Source organism: Brachyistius frenatus, unplaced genomic scaffold, assembly GCF_029030835.1.
Source record: "Brachyistius frenatus isolate BFR_SWC_R1_liver_20210118 unplaced genomic scaffold, ASM2903083v1 Contig_141, whole genome shotgun sequence".
In the NCBI taxonomy this organism is placed as follows: domain Eukaryota; kingdom Metazoa; phylum Chordata; class Actinopteri; family Embiotocidae; genus Brachyistius; species Brachyistius frenatus.
The window spans coordinates 278,771-301,500 of record NW_027210740.1 but is presented as its reverse complement, the minus strand read 5'-3'; the positions used below and the strand labels follow the sequence as shown (position 1 = coordinate 301,500).

At 44.7% G+C, this 22,730-nt stretch overlaps 1 protein-coding gene across 5 annotated transcripts in view; it reads right to left on the bottom strand.

The window, feature by feature from the left end:
- Window positions 1-22,730, bottom strand: part of chd6 (chromodomain helicase DNA binding protein 6) — an 80,584-nt gene that overhangs the window by 6,833 nt on the left and 51,021 nt on the right. For 4 of the 5 annotated variants that reach the window (XM_069715317.1, XM_069715320.1, XM_069715321.1 and 1 more), the window contains exons 14-39: window positions 21,361-21,537; window positions 21,109-21,252; window positions 20,354-20,452; window positions 19,235-19,391; window positions 18,032-18,242; window positions 17,566-17,761; window positions 16,033-16,197; window positions 15,770-15,949; window positions 15,579-15,689; window positions 14,537-14,739; window positions 13,944-14,024; window positions 13,673-13,791; window positions 12,850-13,009; window positions 12,465-12,554; window positions 12,070-12,173; window positions 11,545-11,674; window positions 9,864-9,942; window positions 8,640-8,697; window positions 7,776-8,178; window positions 6,990-7,198; window positions 5,635-5,732; window positions 3,884-4,714; window positions 3,244-3,498; window positions 2,553-2,886; window positions 686-2,233; window positions 408-559 (exon numbers count right to left, since the gene is read on the bottom strand). In XM_069715317.1, coding sequence (XP_069571418.1) covers window positions 408-559; window positions 686-2,233; window positions 2,553-2,886; window positions 3,244-3,498; window positions 3,884-4,714; window positions 5,635-5,732; window positions 6,990-7,198; window positions 7,776-8,178; window positions 8,640-8,697; window positions 9,864-9,942; window positions 11,545-11,674; window positions 12,070-12,173; window positions 12,465-12,554; window positions 12,850-13,009; window positions 13,673-13,791; window positions 13,944-14,024; window positions 14,537-14,739; window positions 15,579-15,689; window positions 15,770-15,949; window positions 16,033-16,197; window positions 17,566-17,761; window positions 18,032-18,242; window positions 19,235-19,391; window positions 20,354-20,452; window positions 21,109-21,252; window positions 21,361-21,537 — 6,294 coding nt within the window. The remainder of the gene's footprint in view (window positions 1-407; window positions 560-685; window positions 2,234-2,552; window positions 2,887-3,243; window positions 3,499-3,883; window positions 4,715-5,634; window positions 5,733-6,989; window positions 7,199-7,775; window positions 8,179-8,639; window positions 8,698-9,863; window positions 9,943-11,544; window positions 11,675-12,069; window positions 12,174-12,464; window positions 12,555-12,849; window positions 13,010-13,672; window positions 13,792-13,943; window positions 14,025-14,536; window positions 14,740-15,578; window positions 15,690-15,769; window positions 15,950-16,032; window positions 16,198-17,565; window positions 17,762-18,031; window positions 18,243-19,234; window positions 19,392-20,353; window positions 20,453-21,108; window positions 21,253-21,360; window positions 21,538-22,730) is intronic. The other variant, XM_069715319.1, reaches the window with a different exon arrangement.

The window sequence follows — 22,730 nt, the reverse complement described above, 5'->3', positions numbered from 1 at the left end:
AAATCTTTGGGAATAGTCTTCTAAAGGAACGTATTTAAAAAAAGAAAGAGAGCTGCCTTTTAAAAATATTTCTTACAATATTGCAATTAGCTGCTAGAAAAGTGTTATGTTGCTTGGATGAGGTGGTAAACGGTAATTGGTCTTGAGACCTTTGCGGTCTCAAAGCGCTTTACACGTTTCCAATTAACACACATTCACACACCAATGGAGGCAGAGCTGCCATGTACGCTTACTTGCCAAAATCAGAAGCAAATCGGAGGTGTCAGCCTCTTGCCATAAGACACTTTTACATGTGGGGCAGTAGGATTTAGCGGGCAACCCGTTCTACCATCTACGGTAACTTCTAAACGTGTCGGACATACAGATACCTTAACAGGCATTTTAAAACAGAAACGACGCTCCGGTACCTTTGGCCACTCGGAAAATGAGTAAAGCGCCTTTTCCTGTAACAGCTGAGCGATGGTCGGCTCCCGGGCTTCGTGGAGGCTGTCGGGAATCTCGCACATGGAAATAGGAGTCGCAAACCGGGGGCTGCCGGCATAAGCTTCCACCACAGGCACTACACGGAGGAGGATGACACGTTTAAACTCAACAATTTTGCCTTGAAAGCGAAAATTCATTTCACAGATTAAATGATAAAACCAGCTAACTTTTTGAACCGTTTACCGAGACTCCATATTCTTACCCGGCGTACTCGGCCTCTCCTCCTTCACTTGGCCTTTCAACACCGAGCTTTCCGAGGCGTCCGCCAGCCCGTCCGCCTGCTCCAGCTTCGGGGTCAGGACTGTGCTGTCGGCCTCCAACATCTCTTGCTTGGTCTCGGCTTTGACGACGGACAAAGCTGCGAACTCCAGGCCCTCCGGCTTGGCCTCGGGTTTTACCTCGGAGCTATCCGGGTAGGTCGTGAACGCCGGACTCTCCATCTTGGCTTCGGGCTTGACGGCGGACGTAACAGAAAAGGCCGTTAACCTCAAACCTTCGGGCTTCGTCTCGGTCTTGAGCTTGGCACCGTCTGAAAAGGCGATGAGTCCCAGAGCAAACGGTTTGACTTCGGTTTTGACTTCGCTGCCGTCCGTGTAGGCTACGAACTGGAGAACCTCGGGTTTGGTGTCCAAGTTCTCAGGCTTCATGGGAAGGCTCAGATCTTCGGGTTTGGCCTCGAAAGTTTCGGGTTTTACAGGATAGTCTAACTGCTCAGCTTTAGTCACCAAGTCTTCTGACTTTACAGCGTAGGAAAAGAAATTTGCGTGTTTGATTTCAGAGCTGTCGGGGCAGACATCCTCAACGGACTCCATCTTGGTCTCCTCTACTTTGATTGGTAGGACCAGGGTCTCCGGTTTTCTTTCACCGCCGCTGTCTGGTAAAACAGAGAATTTCAGATCAAGTGGCTTCGCGTCAGTAAGAGCGGAAGCAACTTTGATTTCATTTTGATCGAGCAGATTGTCTTTGCTGTCTTGATCAAGGGAGGACGTCAGGGATCTGTCCTTACAGTCTCTGCCGCCATCTGGTAAATTCGGGTCTTCAACTGAACCCTCACAGTGTTCCTCATCCAAGGAGACTTTGGCTCCATCTATACAATCGCTCTCTCTGGGGACTCGGGCGGACTTTGATGGGACTGTGGGGGATTGGACCGAAACAGAAGCGCGGGAAGGCTGGGCATATACCGAGTACATGTTCTCCATCTCCATCTCGTTCGGTTTGGTGTCGAATCGTTTCGCTGCCTTCCCATCGCAGGGTTGTACCACCGCAACATCCATCAGAGAAACATGATCGACGTGATCCACCTGACCCTCCGAGATCTCGTCCACTTGATCAGCGAGGTCCGCGCGGTCCACCGAACCGCCCTCACCGGGATCTCTCGGGATCCCTTTTGCTTGCACAAACTCTCCAGCTGCGTTGCCCATCAACACTTCGGCGTCAAGAGAATTATCCATCGTCTGTTCCTCCACTGGCTGATACAAGATCAAAGCGGCCACCTCCTCCGCAGGCTCTTCGATAGACTCGGGACACACGAGGCTGCCCTCCTCTTCCAGCTTTCCGAGGTAAGGGTCGACGTCTCGGGTCAAGTCCTCTTTAGGCTCCGCCCGGTCAAAGCCCCCCTGAAGGTCTTGAGACACTTGGTTTAAGAGCTCCTTCCTCTTAACCTTTCCTCCCAGGCTCGGTTCCGGCTCTATCCCGTCCATCTCTGGGACTTCCATGTTTGGATTCAAGTCTCCCAGACTTTGGTCTGCACCTGCGATCAGAAACCATCGAGTAAATGTAAAGTAGTGCGAGGAAACATTGGCATTTTTCTTTGAGTATCAGAACAAATCCTGGTGTGCACTGCTATCTGCCGGCGTTGTTTTAAACCTGCCACTGGGAGTTGAGCAGCATTGCAACACCTTATGACTTTGTAAATGGTCTAAAAGGGTGTGAAACCATTGGGGTTTCAGGTGTTTTTACAATTACAGGGTCAACCTTCGCTAAAATTACAAACTGCATGATCTATATCATATTTGCGGTCAACGATCTGTGGAATAAACAGCAGGTTGAATATTTCACCATCGACGCACCTCGTCGCGGATTACATCCCTCCGTTTCCAGACGTCGATCCCTCTGTCGTTCCAACTTCAGCTCCTCGGCACCCCTCGACAAGTCTTCCGCCTCCTCTTCCTCCTTGTCATCGAACTCAAACCCGGCACTTCCCTCCCTCTCCTCCCCCTCTTCCTCCTCCTCCTCCACGGGATTGGTCAGGCTCTCCGAGACGTCCGAGTGGCCCAGTCCATCCTGCGGCTCGTGGGCCGTGATGTCGGACAGGGAGAGCGGAGGAGGTGGTGCGAAGGGCAGCGGCGGGCTGGCGGACAGGTCCGTTTGGTCGGCGCTGGGTTCTTCGTTCACACCAATGTCCTGAATAAATACACACAAAATCAAAGTGTCAGACTTACTCAAGCCTGAAGGTTGATTTATAATTGCCAGCTCGGCCGCAGCCTCAGCAAGTGGCCGACGTGTTGCTCTGCAATTAGGCTGCCGGGAAGCTAGCAGGGGGTTTCTATGTCACAGCGTTGAGGTGCAATAAATGTTGAACAACCGTTACTTTTACTGAAATCACTGAATTATGAGCTACTTTTAAAGATGGTCCTTATGTCAATAAGCCATTTTAATAGTTTAATTAGTTTAATAATCCCTTTTTTTTTTTTTTAGCAGTTTGTCTACCGTCTGTGCAATGAGTTATTTTGTTTTGGGCACTAGATGGCAAAACCAAACCTTAAAGAGCATGTAGCTGGAGGACAGCGGCTCCACCGAGTCCCCCGCCGACGGATGGGAGGGAGAGGAGGATGGCGGGAGGCCTAAACACTCCTCCAGAGTCCCGCCTTCCTCCCCTACTCTGTCTCCCCCCCGCGCCTCCTCGTCCTCCTCCTCCAGGAAGCCGGGTTCGAGCGCGGAGGGACCCAGGATCGGATCGGACTCGTTGAACATGTGGTGAGCGGGACTGGTGTGGTCTGTGCTGTCCCAGGGAGCCTGCAGGGGAGGGGAGGGTGGGAGGGAGAAGGGAGGGGGGATGTGATGGTGACACGAGTAATTTAACAAGGGAAAAGAGACGAGGAAGATGTTGAAGCAAAGAAACAGAAAATTTGTCTTTTTAGCAATTAGGCGGTCTTCAAAAACAAATTCAGACAGCAATTTTAATAGCTAATTAATAATTAGCATTTGTTTGATCCTCAGTTCTGTGTCATGCTCTGGGATATCTTTTAACATTTTACAGAAGAAAAAACAGCAAATAAATCATTAAAAACGATTAAAAAAAAATAATCAACTATAAAAAAATACTCTTTTCATGCATTTCAATTACAGATAGATAAAATTATCTTAACGGCAGAATTGATCACTAAATCTCAGCGCGTACCTGTAGCTGATCCAGCTCCACCGACGGCGCCATCAGCCCGGTCTCCTCCGACGAGCCCTGCTCGCCGACGAGCACGTCGCTCCTCAGCTTGGAGTCGAGGTCGGCTCCGCCCACGCCGTACGAGTTGAGCATGCTTTGGCCCCCCGCCGCCGAGTTGAAGGGGAAACCGTTGAGGGCGTCCTTGGACGCCTTCCCGCCGTGCAAAGCCTCGGCGGACATGGCGTCGTGCTGCAGCGCTCCCAGCTCCAGACTTTCGTCCAGAGGAGGGCAGTCGAGGAAGTCGCCCCGCGACCCGGGAACTATTCCCAGACTCGTTGAGGCCGAGTCGTGGGCATCCAGCGGAGGAGGGTGAAGGTGAGAGGAGGAGGATGATGAGGAAGGAGAGGGAGCAGACGGAGGCCCGAGGTGCTGCTGGTGGTGGTGGTGATGATGGTGGTGGTGGTGGTGGTGAGAGGACTGGTGGGGATACTCGGGAGGTTGAGGGGAGTGGTGACCGACTCCAGAGTCGTACAGGCAGCAGTGAGGATGAGGCAGCTGCGGGTGTGACGAGGATGAAGAGGAGGACATGCCGGGATGAGCTGCCAGGTGGTGAGGGTGATGGTGACTCTGAGGATGAAGGTGAGCAGGGTGGCCCCTGACGTAGTTCCTGTGAGCCTCCAGGAAGTTCAGCTGGGGGTCGTTGAGGAGGTAGAAGTCGGTGCGGCTCAGGCCGTGGCGCGCCGCTCCGACGAGGAGGTCGCGGTCGTGTTTGGCCGACTCCCACCACACGGGGAGGTAGAGGGAGGGGCGGCACAGCTGGAGGCGGGCCGAGAGCAACGGGTGACGGAGAACCTGAGAGAGGGGTGCAGGTCAGAGGTCAAATTACTATCATCAGTAATTGTTACAAAATGTACCAAAAAAAAAGTTTTCAATTTCATTGAAAAGTTAAGACTCCAAAAAAAAAACACCATCAGTGTTAAACCAGAAAACAGTGTCTCCACTTATTTCCTGTTTCCTCTCAATTATTAACAAATAATAAAAGCATAACGCTTAAAAATTTACCGTAAAAACACTGATAGTGTAAAACCAAAAAAAAACAAAATTAAGCAAATTTTCATGAAATGTTTCCTTCCTATTGGTTAAAAACTACGAGGTTGTTTTTTTTACTTGTCCGTATGCTAATAGAGGACATCATCCTCGGGGCTGCCGTGCCACATGTTTGTGAACGCTCTCAACTCGGAAGTGTGACGTTCCCAAAAGGGGGGAACCATAAACCAGTAATGATCTCCATTACTTTTAAAAGTGTAGAAAATATGCACATTTAAGTCTCCTCTGAGCCCGGTTCTGCTAAAAGGGAGTTTTTCCTTCCATCTGTCAGAGGTTTGTTTTTCCCCCCAGCTTACGTGGGAATTGTTGAATTATGTAATTCAATAGGTAAATAAAACTGACTTGTCTTGACTACATTGTGACACAAAATGATAGGTTAAGGAAGTGCCTTTTTTAAAACACGGATTTCCAGACACGTTAAAGGACGTTCATCTTTCGGCTTTGACTTGAAAGTTAGTTTTTAACACAAAACAGATAAAAAAAATTTTTTTTTTAAAGTCAGAAGAGCTGAATCGGGTTCATCAAACGAGCTCCGAACCGAGTCCACGCAAAACAACTGTTGCGTTTCGAGATCGACTTTTGAACTCGATTTCTAACTTCAGAGTCGCGACGGCGAAACGTCGACTATTTGCGACGTCGCTTTTGTTTTTCTTCAAAGGCCTCACCTGCTCTCTGATCTTGCGCAGCAGTTCGATGCGGTACAACGTCCTCGCCGCTCTCTCCTCCGTCAGAGGCTCCACGAGCACAGCGGGATCCACCAGGCCTGGGAGATAACAAGAGGGGGACGGGGGGGAGGTGGGAAAAACACCATGAAAGGAAGAGGTGAGGCAGTGAAAGAAGGGAAAATGAGAGACGCAGAGATGAAAGGAGCCAGACGAGAAAAAAAAAAAGAAGGATTTATTAGTTTGAGTGTGTTTGCGTGAGAGTCGCTCCCGTCTTTGACGAGTTTGCGATTTATCCCACACACGTGCGGCAGATTAAAAATATGCGTGTTGTATGTCCTCCAATTTATTATTATAGCGCAAGTGGCCGACCGGGCGATCCGATTGGTCGACTGAACATTCAGAACGTGCTCAAATCAGCGTAACGGCAACAACATGCAATATAATGTTGTTTTGACCTTGTTATAGGTCTATTAAATGTGACCCATTTTAATGAAATTGTGTCTTTTTTTGGGGGGGGTCCTTTTTTGTCGCTCCGAGCTCCCGTCCCGAAACACCACGGAATAGTCGCGCACTGAATAAAAACGCTGGCGGCGGCGGTTGGCTTGACCGGTTTGGTTTTAACACATGATGCGGTGCTAAAAATCATTAAAAAAAATACATCTTGTTTTCCATCAGATATCTTACTTACAACGAGACTGAGCAGTTTAGCGTTTCTATGTGCTGTATTTATTCAGTTTGAGAAACGATCTCTGGAAAGCAGTAAAAACGGACTAGAAACCACCTCTGTTGCTGGGGCGGTTGCTAAGGGTCGGCTTACTTCCCGGAGTAGTAAACATTGCGTACGTTACGTAAGAGTCCACTGAGGCGACTTGAATGTTTTCCAGTTCTTAGGCAGATCCCACGTGTTGCCGTGGAAACGGAGATCGCGCGAACAAAAATTGTGTATATTTTGCGAGCGAATTGCCCCAAAAATAAGAGCACACTTTGATCTCGTGTTTCATTTCTTTGGAACTTAATAAAAATCTGATTTGTTAAGTGGGTTTGGATCTAAATTGAATGTTCTCGACTCTAAATGAATCAAATGAATCCTTCCACCAGCAGGAGTCAGTATCGGTGCAGAGTAAAAGGGTCCCCAGGAAGGCCATGAGGTCTGCAGCCGGGACCCTTTCACTACTTAGGACACCTGAATGACGACATTAACGTCGTGTTTGACTGTGATTGTACTCGTGGAAGCGACCGACTGTTGCTACAATACGAAACAGGAAAAAGCAGAGCTTCCTGTTCTCAGTGACATTTTAAACAAGCACATAAAAACCCGTCAGTAATATTTAGATTCCTTTTTCCACAGTCAATACCTTCTTCCTTCCTCGGAGGAAGCTTGCAGGCTGTCCTGCACATGTTGACGAAGGAGTTGAAGTATCTCTCCAAACTCTCGTCCGTCTTCCTCTCCAGTCGGGCCAGCGCTCTGAACTGGGACCAGTCGAACGTCTTCCTGTCCGGGTCGTACACCACCCCGAACGACGACACCGTGCGGTAGAAGTCGGCTTGCTCTCGGCGAGTCCACCTTAAGACACGGCGGGAAAAAAAAGGACAAAGAAATGTTACAAATGAATTGTCAGGTGACGTTTGTTGAGCACTCTCGGCTCTGAAAAATGAGGAAGTGCCTTAAGCTGCAATACCACCGAGTGTCACTAGAGGTTGGCTCCAAAAAGCCTCCATGGACTCCCATTCAGCTAGTCTCGTAAGTCAATAAAATTTCTCCACGAGTTATCTCGGTGTTGTTTAGCTAAAGTCGCCCCTTCTTATTCGTTTTCTGAAGGTCCATCTGAAAATAATCCCGTCGTTAATTAGAAAATAAGCCTCAAAAAGCTGTGTTTCTGGGGGCGATTCTGTTTGATTGACAGGCCTGGGGTGCAGTCAGGTTACAGCTATCAGTGGGCGGGGCGGAGTATCGCCGGGTTTCCAATCAGATCGAGTCAGATCCACCGCTCGCCCAAATATGGTCACTTCCTGCTCCAAACCGCTCCGAACTCCGGGTTCATAACGGCCGTTGACAAACCAACGGGTGACGTCGCTGCTTGTAGTCAACACACACACTAAAACAAGAATCTTTAACTTTGACATCACAGTATTATTGTTACCTCCTCTGCCACTCCAGAAACAGGGGGTCCGGCTCGGTGGCGACCACGGAGCACCTCCTCAGCTCTTCGCCCAGCTGCCAGGCCAGCGGCCCTCCGGCGTGATGACCGTGCGCGGCTCCGCCCCCTCCGATCCCCATGCCGACGAGGCCGTCGTGAAGCAGGTAGTCGTGCCTGAGCAGCGGCTCGCGGCGCAGCGTGAAGCGCTGGTAGGCGGTGATCAGGCGCCGCAGGCGGGCCGTGAGGGCGGGCCCGGTGGGCCAGAGGGGGCGGGCCTGGACCACGTGGAGAGACGCCACGCCGGTCCCTGTCGTTCCCGTCGTCGTCGTCATCGTCGTCGTCGTCGTCGTCGTCGTAGTGACCAGAGTTCCATCCTGGGCGCACAAGTCGCCGGACATCTGAGAGTCTGAAAAGACACAAAGTTTCTCCGAGTCAGGATACGGGATGTTTTGGACCACATTATTAGAGAGAGAGAGAGAGAGAGAGAGAGAGAGAGAGAGAGAGAGAGAGAGAGAGAGAGAGAGAGAGAGAGAGAGAGAGAGAGAGAGAGAGAGAGAGAGAGAGAGAGAGAAAGAGACGTGGTGAGAAATCGCCGCTTGTCAGAACAGAAGAGGGGGGATGTGAGATGTAATCCAGCGGAAAGGGGAAATTATTTCAAACCGTCTGAAGGGATGTCAGACTCGGTACAGAAAAAAAAAAAAAAAAGGAAAATTACTGGTTCAAACGATCGCTCCGATTACCTCCACAAAGGCGCGAGCCGTTATTAAGCCGTCCGTAAAAAAGACAAAGTTCCAGAAGAACAGTCTCAGTAAAAGCGCGAGCGGTACGGTCGATCTGAAATGTAAAGACGCTTCTTTGGTGTCTCACCTGGACCTGTGCTGTCGGGCTTGTCCGAGGTATCGGTGCTCGAGCAGGTTTCCTCCTCCTATAATGAAAAAAAAACATACGCAAAAATGACCCGGGATCATTAAAAAAAAAAAAAAAAAAAAAAAAAAAAAATCACCAAAATAAAAATGACATATAACTACTTTTATATTTCAAGTTTTACTACATAACTAGCAGCAACAATTATTTTCTATCAATTCTTTTATACGGATACTCAGTCATAAGGTTGGGCAGTATGGTTATGTCAATATAAGTAAGAATATTCTGAAAATGGAAAATATATGCAAAATAACATCCTGGGTAAACAGGTTTTAACTGTGTTCCACATCGCCAAAAATCTTTGAATATATTTTAGCTAAAACTTCAAAATGGACCGTAAGATTTTTTTTGTATCATGACCTTTATCAACCTTTATTTATACCGAGAAATCACTGATCTTGACATTGTGTCAATTACAAAGCAAAGGAAAATAATTACAAAATAATAATAATAGAATAAAATAAAATCAAAATAATATAATTTTCTCAAAATCAGAGCAAATCTTTATACACTTTATATTTTTTTTTATCTGTTTGTATTTCCCCCCAACAATGACAGATATTACAAATTCATATTTCACTTTTACATGTGACATTTCATATTCTCATTTCATCCTGATAGGGGAAAAAAATAATAAATCCACTGCACTTTAAAAAGAATAAGTGAAACGTCATAAAGTAAAAATATTTTTAAAAAGCCAGATTAGATTTTATTTTTTAAATTTCTTTACAATATCATCTATTATCTGCTCAAATCAAACGATCATGTTTTCACATGAAGTAGAAGCCTTCAAACTGAAAGCATCAAAAATGTAAGAAAAAAAATTCTCTAGCAATTTTACAAATTTAGACTTATTATACTTATATATTTCTTTTGTATTTTATCGGTTCTTATGCATTTCATTTCTTTTCAATATCTTTAAATGTTCCTTTACATCAGTTTTTGTGAAACACTGCATGTAATTCTGTTGCTGTGAAGCCCTTTGAGCTGCATTTCTTGTATGAAAGGTGGTGTACAAATAAAGTGTATTATTATGATTATTAAAGTTTTTTATTATTATTATTAGTTATTATTATTATTATTCTATAATACATTAAAAGAGTATGTTATCGACTGACAGGCTGTCTGTGGAGTGAAGATGTCCCGTGTCAGGAGAACGTTTCTCACCTTGCTGATCTCGTCTCTGTCCTCTCCTCCGTCGGCTTTGATCTCGGCGTCGTCCTTTGCCTCCTCGGTTTTGCACACGCTAAAATTAAAAAAAGGAAAAGAAGGCAACGAACAAGAGGTGAGAAGCTGTAAATAAAAGTCCACGGCGGTACGACTTGCTCTTTTTCTCGGGACTCTGTAGTCAACATTTCAAAACTTTTATGGCTATCACATCTGTTTTCTAAAAAAAAAAAAAAAACTCCTTCCTGCGCTGCGAGTGTGGATTTAACAGAATATAAAAAAAAAAAAATAATAAAAAATAAACACTCCTCGGGCAGCAATTAAAAGAAAATAATTTACCCAAAACACTTTTTTCCGACAACTGCTCGACTTCCGGTGCAGCCGCATTCCTGGCGCCGCAATATCACCCCCGTAACATCAACCCTCAGTGTATTTTGTTTCCTTTTATTTAGATTTTTTTTTTTAAATTTTTTATATATCCTGTCCCGAAAACCTGGGAACCCCCGCGGAGCGAACATTGTGAGACCGGAGGAATCTTCTGCGCCGCCGTGCTGAGCTGAGAGCAGCTGCAGGTCCAACAGGTAACAAAGCGGATGACAACTTCAATTACCTTCAAGAAGAGGATCAAAGCTCCCTCCCCCACCATCGGAGCACACACGCCTCTCATCTTCTTCTTTTTATTTATTTATTTTTTTGCCGCTTCCATCAGCCGGAGCGTCGGCAGCACCCAGAAAATAATTTTCCCACACTGCGTTTTTTATTCTGTCATCTGTTTTGACTCCTCTCTCTCTCTCTCTCTCTCTCTCTCTCTCTCTCTCTTTCTGTCACTTATTCCTTTCTGGCTATTAAAAAAAAAAAAAAAAAAAAAAAAAAAAAAATGATTCCCCACTGTCGCTTCTTCTCGCAAGACTTGCGAGTGCAGTGAAACCAGCGGTAAAAATTCGCAATTTCTGATCTGCATGTATGTGTGTTTTCTTCGCACCCTGCGTGTAAAGCGGGCAGCGTGGGCAGCGAGGTGGCGGCGTCGACGGAAAACAGACACGCCGTCGGATGCGGGTTTTTTCGCACCCGTGTTGGCGCCTGCTGCGACTATCAACAATAAATAAATTACAATCAGCCCTTCGAGGTTGTGCGATGCTGCGGTTTCCATCCGTATCGCTCCAGACTTAAATAACATGTGTAATACAGACTTTTAGACCATGAAAAGATGATTTTTTTTTTCAACATTTGCACGAGCTGGGGGGAGGAGCTAGCGGTGGATCTGATTCGATAGGACTGGAAACCCGGCGGTGCTTCGTCCCGCCCACCGATTGCCGTAACCTGACTGCACCACAGGCCTGTCACTCAAACAGACACGCCCACCGACGCATTTTATCAACCGTGACCCTGAAGGTCTCGAGGTAAGTCGATGCTTTACGGCCTCCTGAAAAGGCTTTCTGAGTTAAAACCTGGTTAAAAGTCTTCATTAATATTTTGAATCATATTATCAAACATCAAATTTACAACAATTCACATTTAAAAACTAAACTGTCAGAGAAACATAAAAAAAAGACAATTTGAAAAGGATGAAAATGTGTGATTGTCCGTGTAAATGATATATTTTAACGTACGCTAACATTCACTAATGTGCGAGTTATCTCGGTTCTTGTCGCGTGTGCGTGTAAACGTGTGCGTCCCGTACCTGTCCGTCATGTCGGAGGCCGCCTCCCCTCCTCCCTGTTCGGCCGACAGCGCCGTCACGTCCGGCATCCCGACTCTCTCCAGGAAACACAAGTCTGGATCGGCCCGCATGGCGTTGTACCGCTCGTAACCTGTCGGAGGACGAACAGTGACAGACGGACACGTCGTTAAAACACACACACACACACACACACACACACACACACACACACACACACACACACACACACACACACACACACACACACACACACACACACACACACACACACACACACACACACGAGAGTGTTTCTGATGCCATTTCTAGCTTTAAGCACAACGAACAAACAACAGTTGCCTTCCATGTTTGTTCTCTGAATCACTGTTCAAACGCAGCATCTAAGAAAAATGCTGACAAGCTGTTGATGTCGAGCTGTAAAAATCGTCTTGTAAACAACTAAGAACTGAATCGTCTCTAAATCACGACGAGAAAAACGATTGTCACGCGACAGCGCTCGTCAGAAATCCTTCTGACGGCTCTCACCGTGTTTGTGGACTCCGGTGAGCAGAGACTTGTCAGCCTCGGCGTCCCACCACGTCACCGGGATCTCGATGTAGTCGATGTCAGGCAGCGGCACCTCCAGTTTGCTGTCAACAGACACACACACACACACACACACACACACACGCACACACACACACAAGTCAGTCTGTCAGTCAGTGTCAAGTCGGGACACCGAACATCCCGGAAAAAAAACTGTCAGTCGGAAATCTATCAAATGACATTTTGACATCTCGCCGTTCAGTTGATAAAAAACATTTAAACAAGCAGGAGGATAAAACACCCCCCCCAAAAAAAATAAAAAATCTGTGAATGAATAATAGTTTACCAACATATAAAACCGAGCATGTGATCAGTGGAGGACGCTGCTCCGTTACCTGGCAGATATCCCCTCTGCAGCTTGATTGGCAGCTTCGCCCAGAACCTCCACCTTCAGGTAGTACAACATCCGCACCCTCAGCAGCACCCTGTCGAGGAACAAAACAAAGAGGAGGGAGGGTTTGAACTTTTTATATGGATTATGAATTATAAATGCACCACAATAAAAGCTTTAATAGACAATTACTGTCCCTAAAAAACTCATTTTAATGAGGTCAGAATTAAACTGTTGTTGTGTGGCTCATAAATAAGACATGATCAAAGATTAAAAAATCGTCATCATCTCACAAACTAGTGAAGACGTTTCTGGGAGAGAATCTCAGGGAATAAATGAATGTTTAATCTAATGCTAATCTGAGTTAGCGTAAGAGCTAGTGAACTGACTTGTTGCAGTGTTGTTTGAGGTGTTTCTTGTAGCTCTCGTCCTGCAGCACCACCTCGGGGTTACAGTGGACCAGCCAGTCGGCGTTCTTCACCTCAGAGACGCTCAGCTGGGTCTTCAGCTTCTTCCCCTTCCTGCCCCGAGGAACCGGAGCCGATAGACCTGCGACACAGAAACAAAAACAACAAAAAAATTAAAAAATAACTTATGGTTCATGGGTAAATAGTTACATTACATTACAAATTTATTTTGGATTATGTTTATCTAAGTGCATAAAACACAGCAGATGGCGAAAAGCTCACCGGTTGTTAATCTGAGATATCACTTTGAGCTTTGGCCACTAAAATCTTATCAGTTTAGCTTTGAGTAAAAATGTTGAAAACAATTGACAAATTTGAAAAGAAAATTCCCTCCAGACGTTCCTGAAATATTGCGTTGGGATAGGACAGTGACCTTGACCTTTGACCTTTGCCCACCAAAATCTTATCAGGTCACCGTTGGTATCAAGTGAATGTCTTTGCAAAGTTTCACGAAATTTCTTCGACGCGTTGTTTGAGCTATTGCGCTCACGGGAACGGGACGGACGGATGAGAGGGGCATGAGGTCACGGTGACCTTGAACTTTGACCTTTCACCACCAAGCCCTAGCCAGTTCAAGTTCGAGGCCGAGTGAACAATTGTGTCACATTCGAAGGAGCTCCATCGAGGGCGTTCCAGAGATCTCATGTTCACAACAACGTGTAGCATTGAGGTCGCGGTGACCTTGACCTTGACCTTTGAACGACAACGATGCAGATAATGCCGACTAAGCGGCGGAGGGTCTGACCGGAGTGATTGAGCAGCGCCTGGTCCTGGCCCTCCTTGGTGGGTGCGATCAGGTCCCAGATAAAGCTCTTGATCTTGTCGTCGCCTTTGTAGTGTCTCAGGCAGTAAACCAGCAGAGCCCTGCGTGACCACAACAACACAGGGAGGTTTTACTGGTACATGTCTCACGGACACGTAATTCATTAATATGAAGACTTTTTTTTTTTTTTTTTTTGCTGTTAAATCTCACTGTATAAATCGGGACATTTGATGGTTTCTCCTGCGATACTCACCTACAGATCACCTCCATGTCTCTCTCTGCCAGGTGCCATTTGAAGCGGCCGTGGTTCAGGATGTCCTTCCACCGACCCCAACTGGAGAAGACGGGAGCGAAGGACGGAGAAAGGAAGAGAAAATTCAGCAAATATTTTACCCAGAAATCAACGGTGTTTTCGTGCTCCTCTGTTTAACCACACTTGATAAACACGCTGGTTATTTCCGTCCGGCGTGCAGAAGTGCAAAAGAAAGAACACGTTTGTTCGCTGCAGCTTCCTCAGATGGCTTAATTTGAAGAAAAAAAAAAACTCGGTGGCTCCACCCCCTTTTCTCGACACGTAGTCAAGATGGAGAACGTTTCGGGTAAAAACAAAAGGAGAAGTGTTCCAGCGTTTCACACTTCCTTTTTTTGGGGGGGGGGAGGGGGGCCGTTTTGAGTGCATCATCCTGATACTTGTGTGATGAGAACCAGATTCATTTTTTACTTTTTTTGTAAATTCCATAAGAGAGATATTTTGCTCTTTTGTATTTTAAATCATCGAAGTTGACACTTGTGTACCAAAACATGATCACGGGACACCGTGCGTGAATGAAGAGTCTCCGGTCCTACCCGAAGATGAGCAGGTTCTTCTCGACCCGGAAACATTCGGCGCGGAGGTACCGCCGGCTGCGCTCGCCGAGGCGACGGGTCCGACAGGGCCGGTCCTCCGAGTCGCTCTCCAGCTCCGAGAACTCCATCAGCTCGTCGTCCTCGAAGGAGTTGTAGTGACGCGTCTGCTTCCTTACCCGCGGCGTGTCGATCACCAGGGACTCCTGCGACGGGGAGACGGAAAACAGGTCGTTCAGGCGTGAAGAGGAAGATGGAGAAGATGAAGATGAAGGTGAGGAGACGTATGACGGCGTTTTATTCATAAGACAAGGACACGACAGACAGAAAAAAAAAAAAAAATTCAAAAACACAAAACGATTCACTGGTTTCAGGTATTAAGAGAATGGAGGCATGAAGTCATGGTGAACACACACACACACACACACACACACACACACACACACACACACACACACACACACACACACACACATATATAATGTTTGAAGACATCTAGCAGTGTTTGGATTGCAATCTGCTTCAGTCATTAAGGCATCCCATCTGTTAGGAAGGAGAGGAGGGGAGAGGAGAGGAGAGGAGAGGAGAGGAGAGGAGAGGAGAGGAGAGGAGAGGAGAGGAGAGGAGAGGAGAGGAGAGGAGAGGAGAGGAGAGGAGAGGAGAGGCAAAAAGAAGCGTTTCCTTCCTTCCCTCATTTTGCCTTCGTTTACTTTCTTTTCCTCTCCTCCATCTTGTGCTCTCAAACTTGGATCAAATCCATTTTTGCCTGATGTTGTTCCGCACCTCGTTTTTTTTTTTTTTTTTTTTTTACATCCACTCCACTAATAATCCTCCTTCTCCTCCACTCTGCCTCAGCTGGATAGAAATCAATTTCCTCATCAGCGCTTAAGGCTTTTCATCTTTTACTTCTCAGTTTGGTTTTTCTCTTTCCGTTTTCTTTCAGTCAGTTCTGTGATTTTTTTTTCTTCTTTTTTTTTTTTACACCTCCTCAGTCTTTGTAACTCTCGTTATTTCTGTCTGTTTTCATTTCTTTAAATCTAAGTACCTTCTCCGATTTGGAGTCGATCTCCACTTCGGCGATTTTGGCCCACTTCTGCCAGAAGTTGGGGTCGTCCAGAGAAATGTCGGTTCTGTTCCCGGATGAGACGAAGCTGGCCTGAAGGACAGAAAAACAAATATTTAGTCTCTTTTATATTCGATCTCAACAACAATTTCCATGTTTTGAAGGATTCTCACCTTCGCGAACGTGGATCCTTTCCCCTCCGTCTGGATGGTGATGGTCTGCGTCCGTCTCTGCAGGATCTGATCGATGTCTTCCTCGCAGAACTTGGAGCCCTCGTCCTCTTCGTCCATCAGCGCTCCGTACGCTCCTTTCTTTAACAAGTCTTCCACTTCCAGCTTCGACAGCTGCTGCACCTGCCAAGACGGGACGCGTGAGAAATTACACTCGTCGGAAACCGTCCGCACGCGGCGTCTCATCTTAAGACGTCGTCCGTTACCCCGTTGAGGCTTCCCTTCCGGTTGATGTCCTGCAGGACGGCTTTGTCCAAGCCGAGCTTCAGACTGGCCTTGTCGAACATCTCCCTCTCGTACGAGTTCCTGGTGATCAGCCGGTAGACTTTCACCGCTTTGCTCTGGCCGATCCGGTGGCAGCGCGCCTGAGCCTGAGAACGAGTGAAAAAAAAAAAAAAAAAAAAAGCTTAATCAGCGTTTTTATTTTAGTGCTGGATTGGCAAAATACTTCAGGAGGCTTTTTTTCCCCTTTTTTTTTATTTTTATGAATGAACTGAAGAAATGTTTTTTTTAATCAAAGTAAATATGTCAGATTTTCACAATGTTTGTAACAAAAGATGAATTTAGCATAACTGTTATGTTATGATGCTAAAAAAAACAACAACCTTGTTTTTAAGACTGGAAGGCAACGGAAGCGCAATAAGAACGGGTTGATGCTCAGTAGAATAAGAGGCGATTCAGGAAGGAGGAGCATCTCCATGGAAACGGATGGGTCTGAATAATCATAAATGATCTCTGTGACGATGTGATCCTGAGGTGTGACGTCATTTATGAGGATATACGTGTGTGTGACGTGTTTTCTACTTGTTTCGTTGTTTTTTTTTTTTTCCTTTTGGGTTTTATTCATTTGTTTATTTTTCTTTATGTACTGGAGTCTACCTCCATAATATAAAACAAATATGCATTACTGTATCCTAAAAACAATAATATATGTACGTCATGTACCAAACCTTTCAAAACCTAATACAAATTTTAATTCCCAAAACAAAAGCCCTAATATTGAAGCCAAATCTCACTGTAATACATTTTTATGGCCATAAAAACATCAAAATACTTTTCAAAGTTGTTTTTGACAAAATCTTTAAGTAGTTTCCATCATTACATGTGATAAAGATGAATCCTTTTATATTATCAATATAACAATCGGAAGCAGGTTGTTGTTTTTTTAAATAAATGTCTATTCAACTCTTTCTGTCGGTTATTATCCCAACATTTTTTTTAAAGAAAAGATCATTTTATTTATTATTTTTTTTTTTTTTTTTTAGGAGTTGACAGCAAGTTTATTAAAAATTCTGCAAGATCAAGGTCTCCTGCAGTTGAACTTGAGCGACTAATTAGGCTGCAAATTTAACCGGCTAAATGCAGCACGGCACGAAGTACGATAATATATTCAACATTTAACACGTCAACAAAGACAACAAAGTCCCCTGATAGAAAAAAAAAAAAAAAAAAACAGTCACAACCATTAAACAGGAAGTAGATCAATGGGAACCAGTCGGATAGCGGAGCTAATCGGGCGGTTTGATATTTGACAGGATGAAGAAACGAGCGTCACATCAGAACACGTTCCCTTCATTATTCACGTCGTCCTTTGAAGCGCTCGTTTTGTCGACGAGTCCCCAAAGACGGTGCGAACGCCGGCACGGATTCATTCCTGCAGCAGCCTGATATTCTACTCGTATTTTTTTGTAAGGTTGTTGTTTTTTTGTTGTTGTTGTTGTTGTTGTTTTTTCGCCCACCTGCAGGTCGTTCTGGGGGTTCCAGTCGGAGTCGAAGATGATGCAGGTGTCGGCGGCCGTCAGGTTGATTCCCAGCCCGCCGGCTCTGGTGCAGAGCAGGAACACGAAGCGGTCCGAGTCGGGCTTGCAGAAGCGGTCGATGGCCGCCTGCCGCAGGTTCCCCCGCACGCGGCCGTCGATGCGTTCGTACGTGTAGCTGCGGGGAAGGAAAAAAAAACACACACACACACACACACACACACACACACACACACACACACACACACACACACACACACACACACACACACACACACACACACACACACACACACACGAAGACAAATGTTGCATCACATTATTTTAAATGTCAATTCTCTTTATTCTAGCTTTGGATATTCCTTCTCTCAAAAAATAAAGAGAAAAATAAGGTAATAATAAGGTTTACTCGTTGCCCCTCCCCCACCCGCCTCTCCCTCCCCCTCACCGTCTCTGTATGAGGTAGTCCTCCAGGATATCCAGACAGCGCACCATCTGGGAGAAGACCAGGACTTTGTGTCCCCCGGCCAGCAATTTGGGCAGCAGCTTGTCGATGAGCACCAGTTTCCCGGCCGCCTGGATCATGGCCTGCAGCTGGAAGTCCGGCGCGTCCGGACTGTGGTACTTCTTGAAGCTTTCCAGGATCTTCTCTTCGGCTCCTGAGAGGAAAGGTAAAGAAAGGCGAGTTCAGGTGGATTTTTCTTATTTTTTAATATATATTCAGTGCTTTTCAAACTCACTTTCTACGACGGTGAATTTGGCCCATATTGAAAAAGAAAATTTACAGGAGGATTTTTTTTTTTCTTTTTCATTTTGCCGTTTGATAAAAAAAAGGTGAAACGTACAAGAAAAAAATTCTTAAAGTGGAGAATAAAGTTGAAATTATATTATAAATGAAATTGGATCAAATCTTTGTGGCTTCTGATACCACATTTCCTCTTTGTATTGCGCGCAGGTGTTACCATGGATACCCTCGCATCCCTCTATTTCCAGCTATGTGGTTCTGCACGAGTGCGGCCACTTCCTCCGAGTTCGTGCAGTTTCACTTCTGAATAGATGCAATTTTTTTGGCCTGATACTTATTACCAAACTGTGTTTATGTGCTAAAAGGGACAGAATTTCTCTTGAAATGTAATTTTATTTTGGAAATATAATTTCAACTCTATTCTTGAAATTTTGGCTGTTTTTCATGATTTCGACTTCATTTTCGAGAGCTACATTTGTAAAAAATCCTCCTCTTTCTTATTTTCACCTTAATGTGTCTCACAATTTAGAGTTCTTTAAGTGGAAAAAAAAACATCAGAACGACATTTACAGTGAATTAACTAAGCGATAGTTGGCGTTTTCAAAAATTCACAGTAAAAGAACATTTCCGTGTTCTCGAACACACGCGTGTTTGTTTATCGCTCGTTCAACACCCCTGTTTCAACATCCCATGTTGTTTCGACTTCCCGTTGGTTGAGAACATGTTACTGTTGTGAAATGATGTCTAATTATAAAAAGCCAATAAACTGCTCACGACCGTTAATATGTCATCCAGGAGGTGCGCATACGAACCGGGAATAATGAGGTCAGGCGTGAGACAGAGCGAGAGAGGAGTGTCTGTCTATAAATTATGGATGACAGCGTGTGTGTGTGTGTGTGTGTGTACCGGTGATAAGGTAGGGGTGGTTGCAGCACTTGCGGAGCTCCATCATGGTGTTAATGAGGTTGGGCATGTTGTGCTGGTTGGCTCCTTTGGACAGGAAGGAGAAGTTCTTCTCCAAGATAGCTCGGTAGTATTTCTTCTGGATGTTGGTCAGCTCCACCTATAATAATAATAATAATAATAATAATAATAATAATAATAATTATAATAATATAAAAATAATATCAGGATATATCTGGGTATTTTTGCTGTAACAATATTCTTGACAATATGACAAAATACTGAAAAATATCTGATTGATTTTGACAATTTAACAAAAAAAAGTGTTGTAGATTTATGTCAGCATTAACAGTAACAGCATGCCTTCAAATATATATATAGAAAAAAAAGCAAAACTTAAAAATGATCTCTCAGTTCTCTGAGCCTGCCGCTGTGAAGCACTTACTCTCATTTAACGGTGTGACGTCATTACGTCGACACCTCGGAAAATTGCATTGATCATCTTATCATATGTGCGTGTTTTTTGTTTTCTATAGTCTGAAAAATTCTACCGGCCACATTTTTTAGCAGATTTTTTTGTTGTTGTTTGCCGCCATGTAATTAATGCGGCACAATTAATCACACGGAAAGCTCTGCGACAGTTTTACAAAGTAAAACGATGATAAAATCCTTCCACCGTGGACACAAACACTTTCAGATTCACACCTACAGGCGTGTTTTAGAGTTGTTTTGCAACATCATCACAGCCCACCCGAATGTGGTTTCGGGGTTTCAACCCGCGATCTTCTCTGCTCAAGTGCTGAAACTTCAATTTGTTCCTTTTAATTAGCTCATAATTAAATTTTAATTTCCTCCGGAATGGTGACTGAAGAGATTAAGACGGACTCGAGACAGATAATTCTGATAAAAACAAGTCTAATTACTGAACTCATTATTATTGTAGCCGAAATATTCCACGAATCGCTCAGCCGAAACAGAACGGAGTGAGATTAAAAACAAAACCTTTCCAGCACTGCGAAGAATAAGTGAGCAGTAAAATAAAATGTGCAAAAACAAAAAAGTTAAGTCGCTTAACATCTATATTTTATATTTATATCAAACGCTGAAATACAAGTCTCCTACCTCAATGATGGTTTCTTCTTTAGGCGCCAGATTTTTTTCCACATCATCTTTCAGTCTTCTGAGCATCATGGGTTTCAAAATGGCCTGAAGCTTCTTCACCTGTTGGAGCGAATAGAGGCGGCGAGAGCGGGACGTGAATGCAAATGTGTTCACTCCTCTTTGTCAATATCAGAGGGGCCCGGTTTGGGGCCCGCGGGCCAAGTTTGGCCCTCACTTTTTTGTTGTTTTTTTGGCCCATCACAGCCTTTGATGAGCCAGTGTTAATTCTCCCAAAAAGAATCATATAAAATGCTGTGTTTTTGACAATTTTTGAAAAATAACAAAAACACTATTAAGCACATTAAAGAGCGGAGTTTTAATTCATCTGACATTTTATTTTAGAATGTTAATTTTCTGTAAAATATATCTTGTTTTAATGAAAAATTTAATTTCACATGAAATGAATATATATTTTTGGCCCACCGTCCAGATTAAAATTTGGACCCTTCATAGGAAAAACGTTTGGGAATCTCTGGTCTATAATGAAAGTGTTTTTTGTTTTGTTTTTCAAAATAATCTTTTCTATCTTTTTCTGGGAGAAAATACGAAAAAAAGAGTCCAAGAATCACAACGCAAATAAAAACAAGTGTGAATGCAGAGTGTAAATATGATAGCATGTAGTTAGTACAAACACACAAAACTGCTTTTCACAATAAAAGCCCTCCAGCACAGACAAAAGTCTACAATGTGCTGAAGGTAAAATACATGAAACGCACCTGTTCGTCCGTCTTGAGGTCCCCGAACTCTTCCAGAAAGGCGCTTTCAGAGGGGAACTGCAGCGGCTCCAGGAAGTTCAACAGACTGAACAGCTCCTCCACTGAGTTCTGCAGAGGGGTTCCCGTCAGCAGAACCTTGTGTTCCTGTTCGAATACGGACAGAAGCGTCACAAACAAAAAAACAAAAAAAAAAAAAACATGCTTTTTCTACGGAATTGGAAAAAACGACCACGGATGGACGGACGGACTGACCAGGTTCATGAGTTTGAGCCCCTCCAGCAGTTTGCAGTTTCTGTTCTTCAGTCGGTGAGCTTCGTCGATCACCACGCAGCGCCAGTGCAGCTTCTTCAGCTCGGGACAGTCGGCCATGATCATCTCGAACGTGGTGATCAAGCCGTGAAACTTGAGCACGCCCGGGATCGTGTTTCCCTGCGAGAGAAGCAACGGGTTACCTTTTAAGAAAAGTTTTGATACGCCTCTCTTCCTGCCCGCTTCCTTTACTCTTTAATCAAATACAAATATAGCCCATCATACCTGGGTTTTTCAGACGTGAATATATAAACATTTTCTCATCTGCGTTCGCTTTTCCAACTTTCAATTAAATCACAAAACGCCTCCAAAAAAAAATGTCAAGACGTCTGAATTTATCAGGCATGACCGGAGTTAATATTCACCCCCCCTCACCCCGCCCACACACACACACACACCTCGCACACCTGCAGGAAGCCAAATTTAAAACTCGCAGAGATGCACGGAGTCTCGTAACGATAACGCTCGTCTGTATTCAACCTGCAGCGCTGGAGAGCCCGAAGGCCGAATATTTAAACCGAGCAGACAGAAGGAGAAAGAAAGCCTCCTTCTCTAAACAGCTGTGTCGACAAAAAAAAAAAAGTCCCTCTGTGAAAACTGTCTGAGATGCGGACCACTTCGTGGCCGAGTGGTGGCGCTGCTCAGCAAAAAAGGAAGTGAAGTCAACGAAAGGAAAGAGACAAAGGAGGAATTGGTGCGATGGATGTCGGTCACGTCCGCGATGCAGAAGTCCTCCAGGGGGGAGGAAATATTATTATTGAGTAATATTAGAGTAATAGTCATCATTGAGCTACATTATATGAAAGGACTCGTTAAAAACTGAATCTAATCTGTCAATTGTTCGAGAGTCTCAAAAATGTCAAAGCCTTCACGATAAATTCACGTCAGATGCATTAATAGTGAATTTACCTGAACACCTCCGTCTAGAAGCAGAGAGTTTGCTGAAGCCGTCGGAATGAAATGTTCTTCATTGGTACCTTTTTCATTATTATTTCATGTCGGGAATTTGTTCTTTAGCCTTTAAGCTTTTTGCTAGACAACAGTAATAATTTCTGAAATTTGGATTTTCTCCAAAATCCAATGAATATTCAGTTTAGAAAAACAGAAACTTTTTTTTTTTTTTTTTTTTTAAATGGGAGAAGCTTCAACCTGTGACATTTCTACTTATTAAAAGACGGGTTTATAATATCAGAATCTGCCACAGAGCAAAACCAATTAAATCTGAGATGTTTCAGGACATTTCTTCGATCGTCGTGATATGATATGATCGGTTCGGTTCGCGGTGACATTTGAGTGGGTCGCAGATGAAAGAA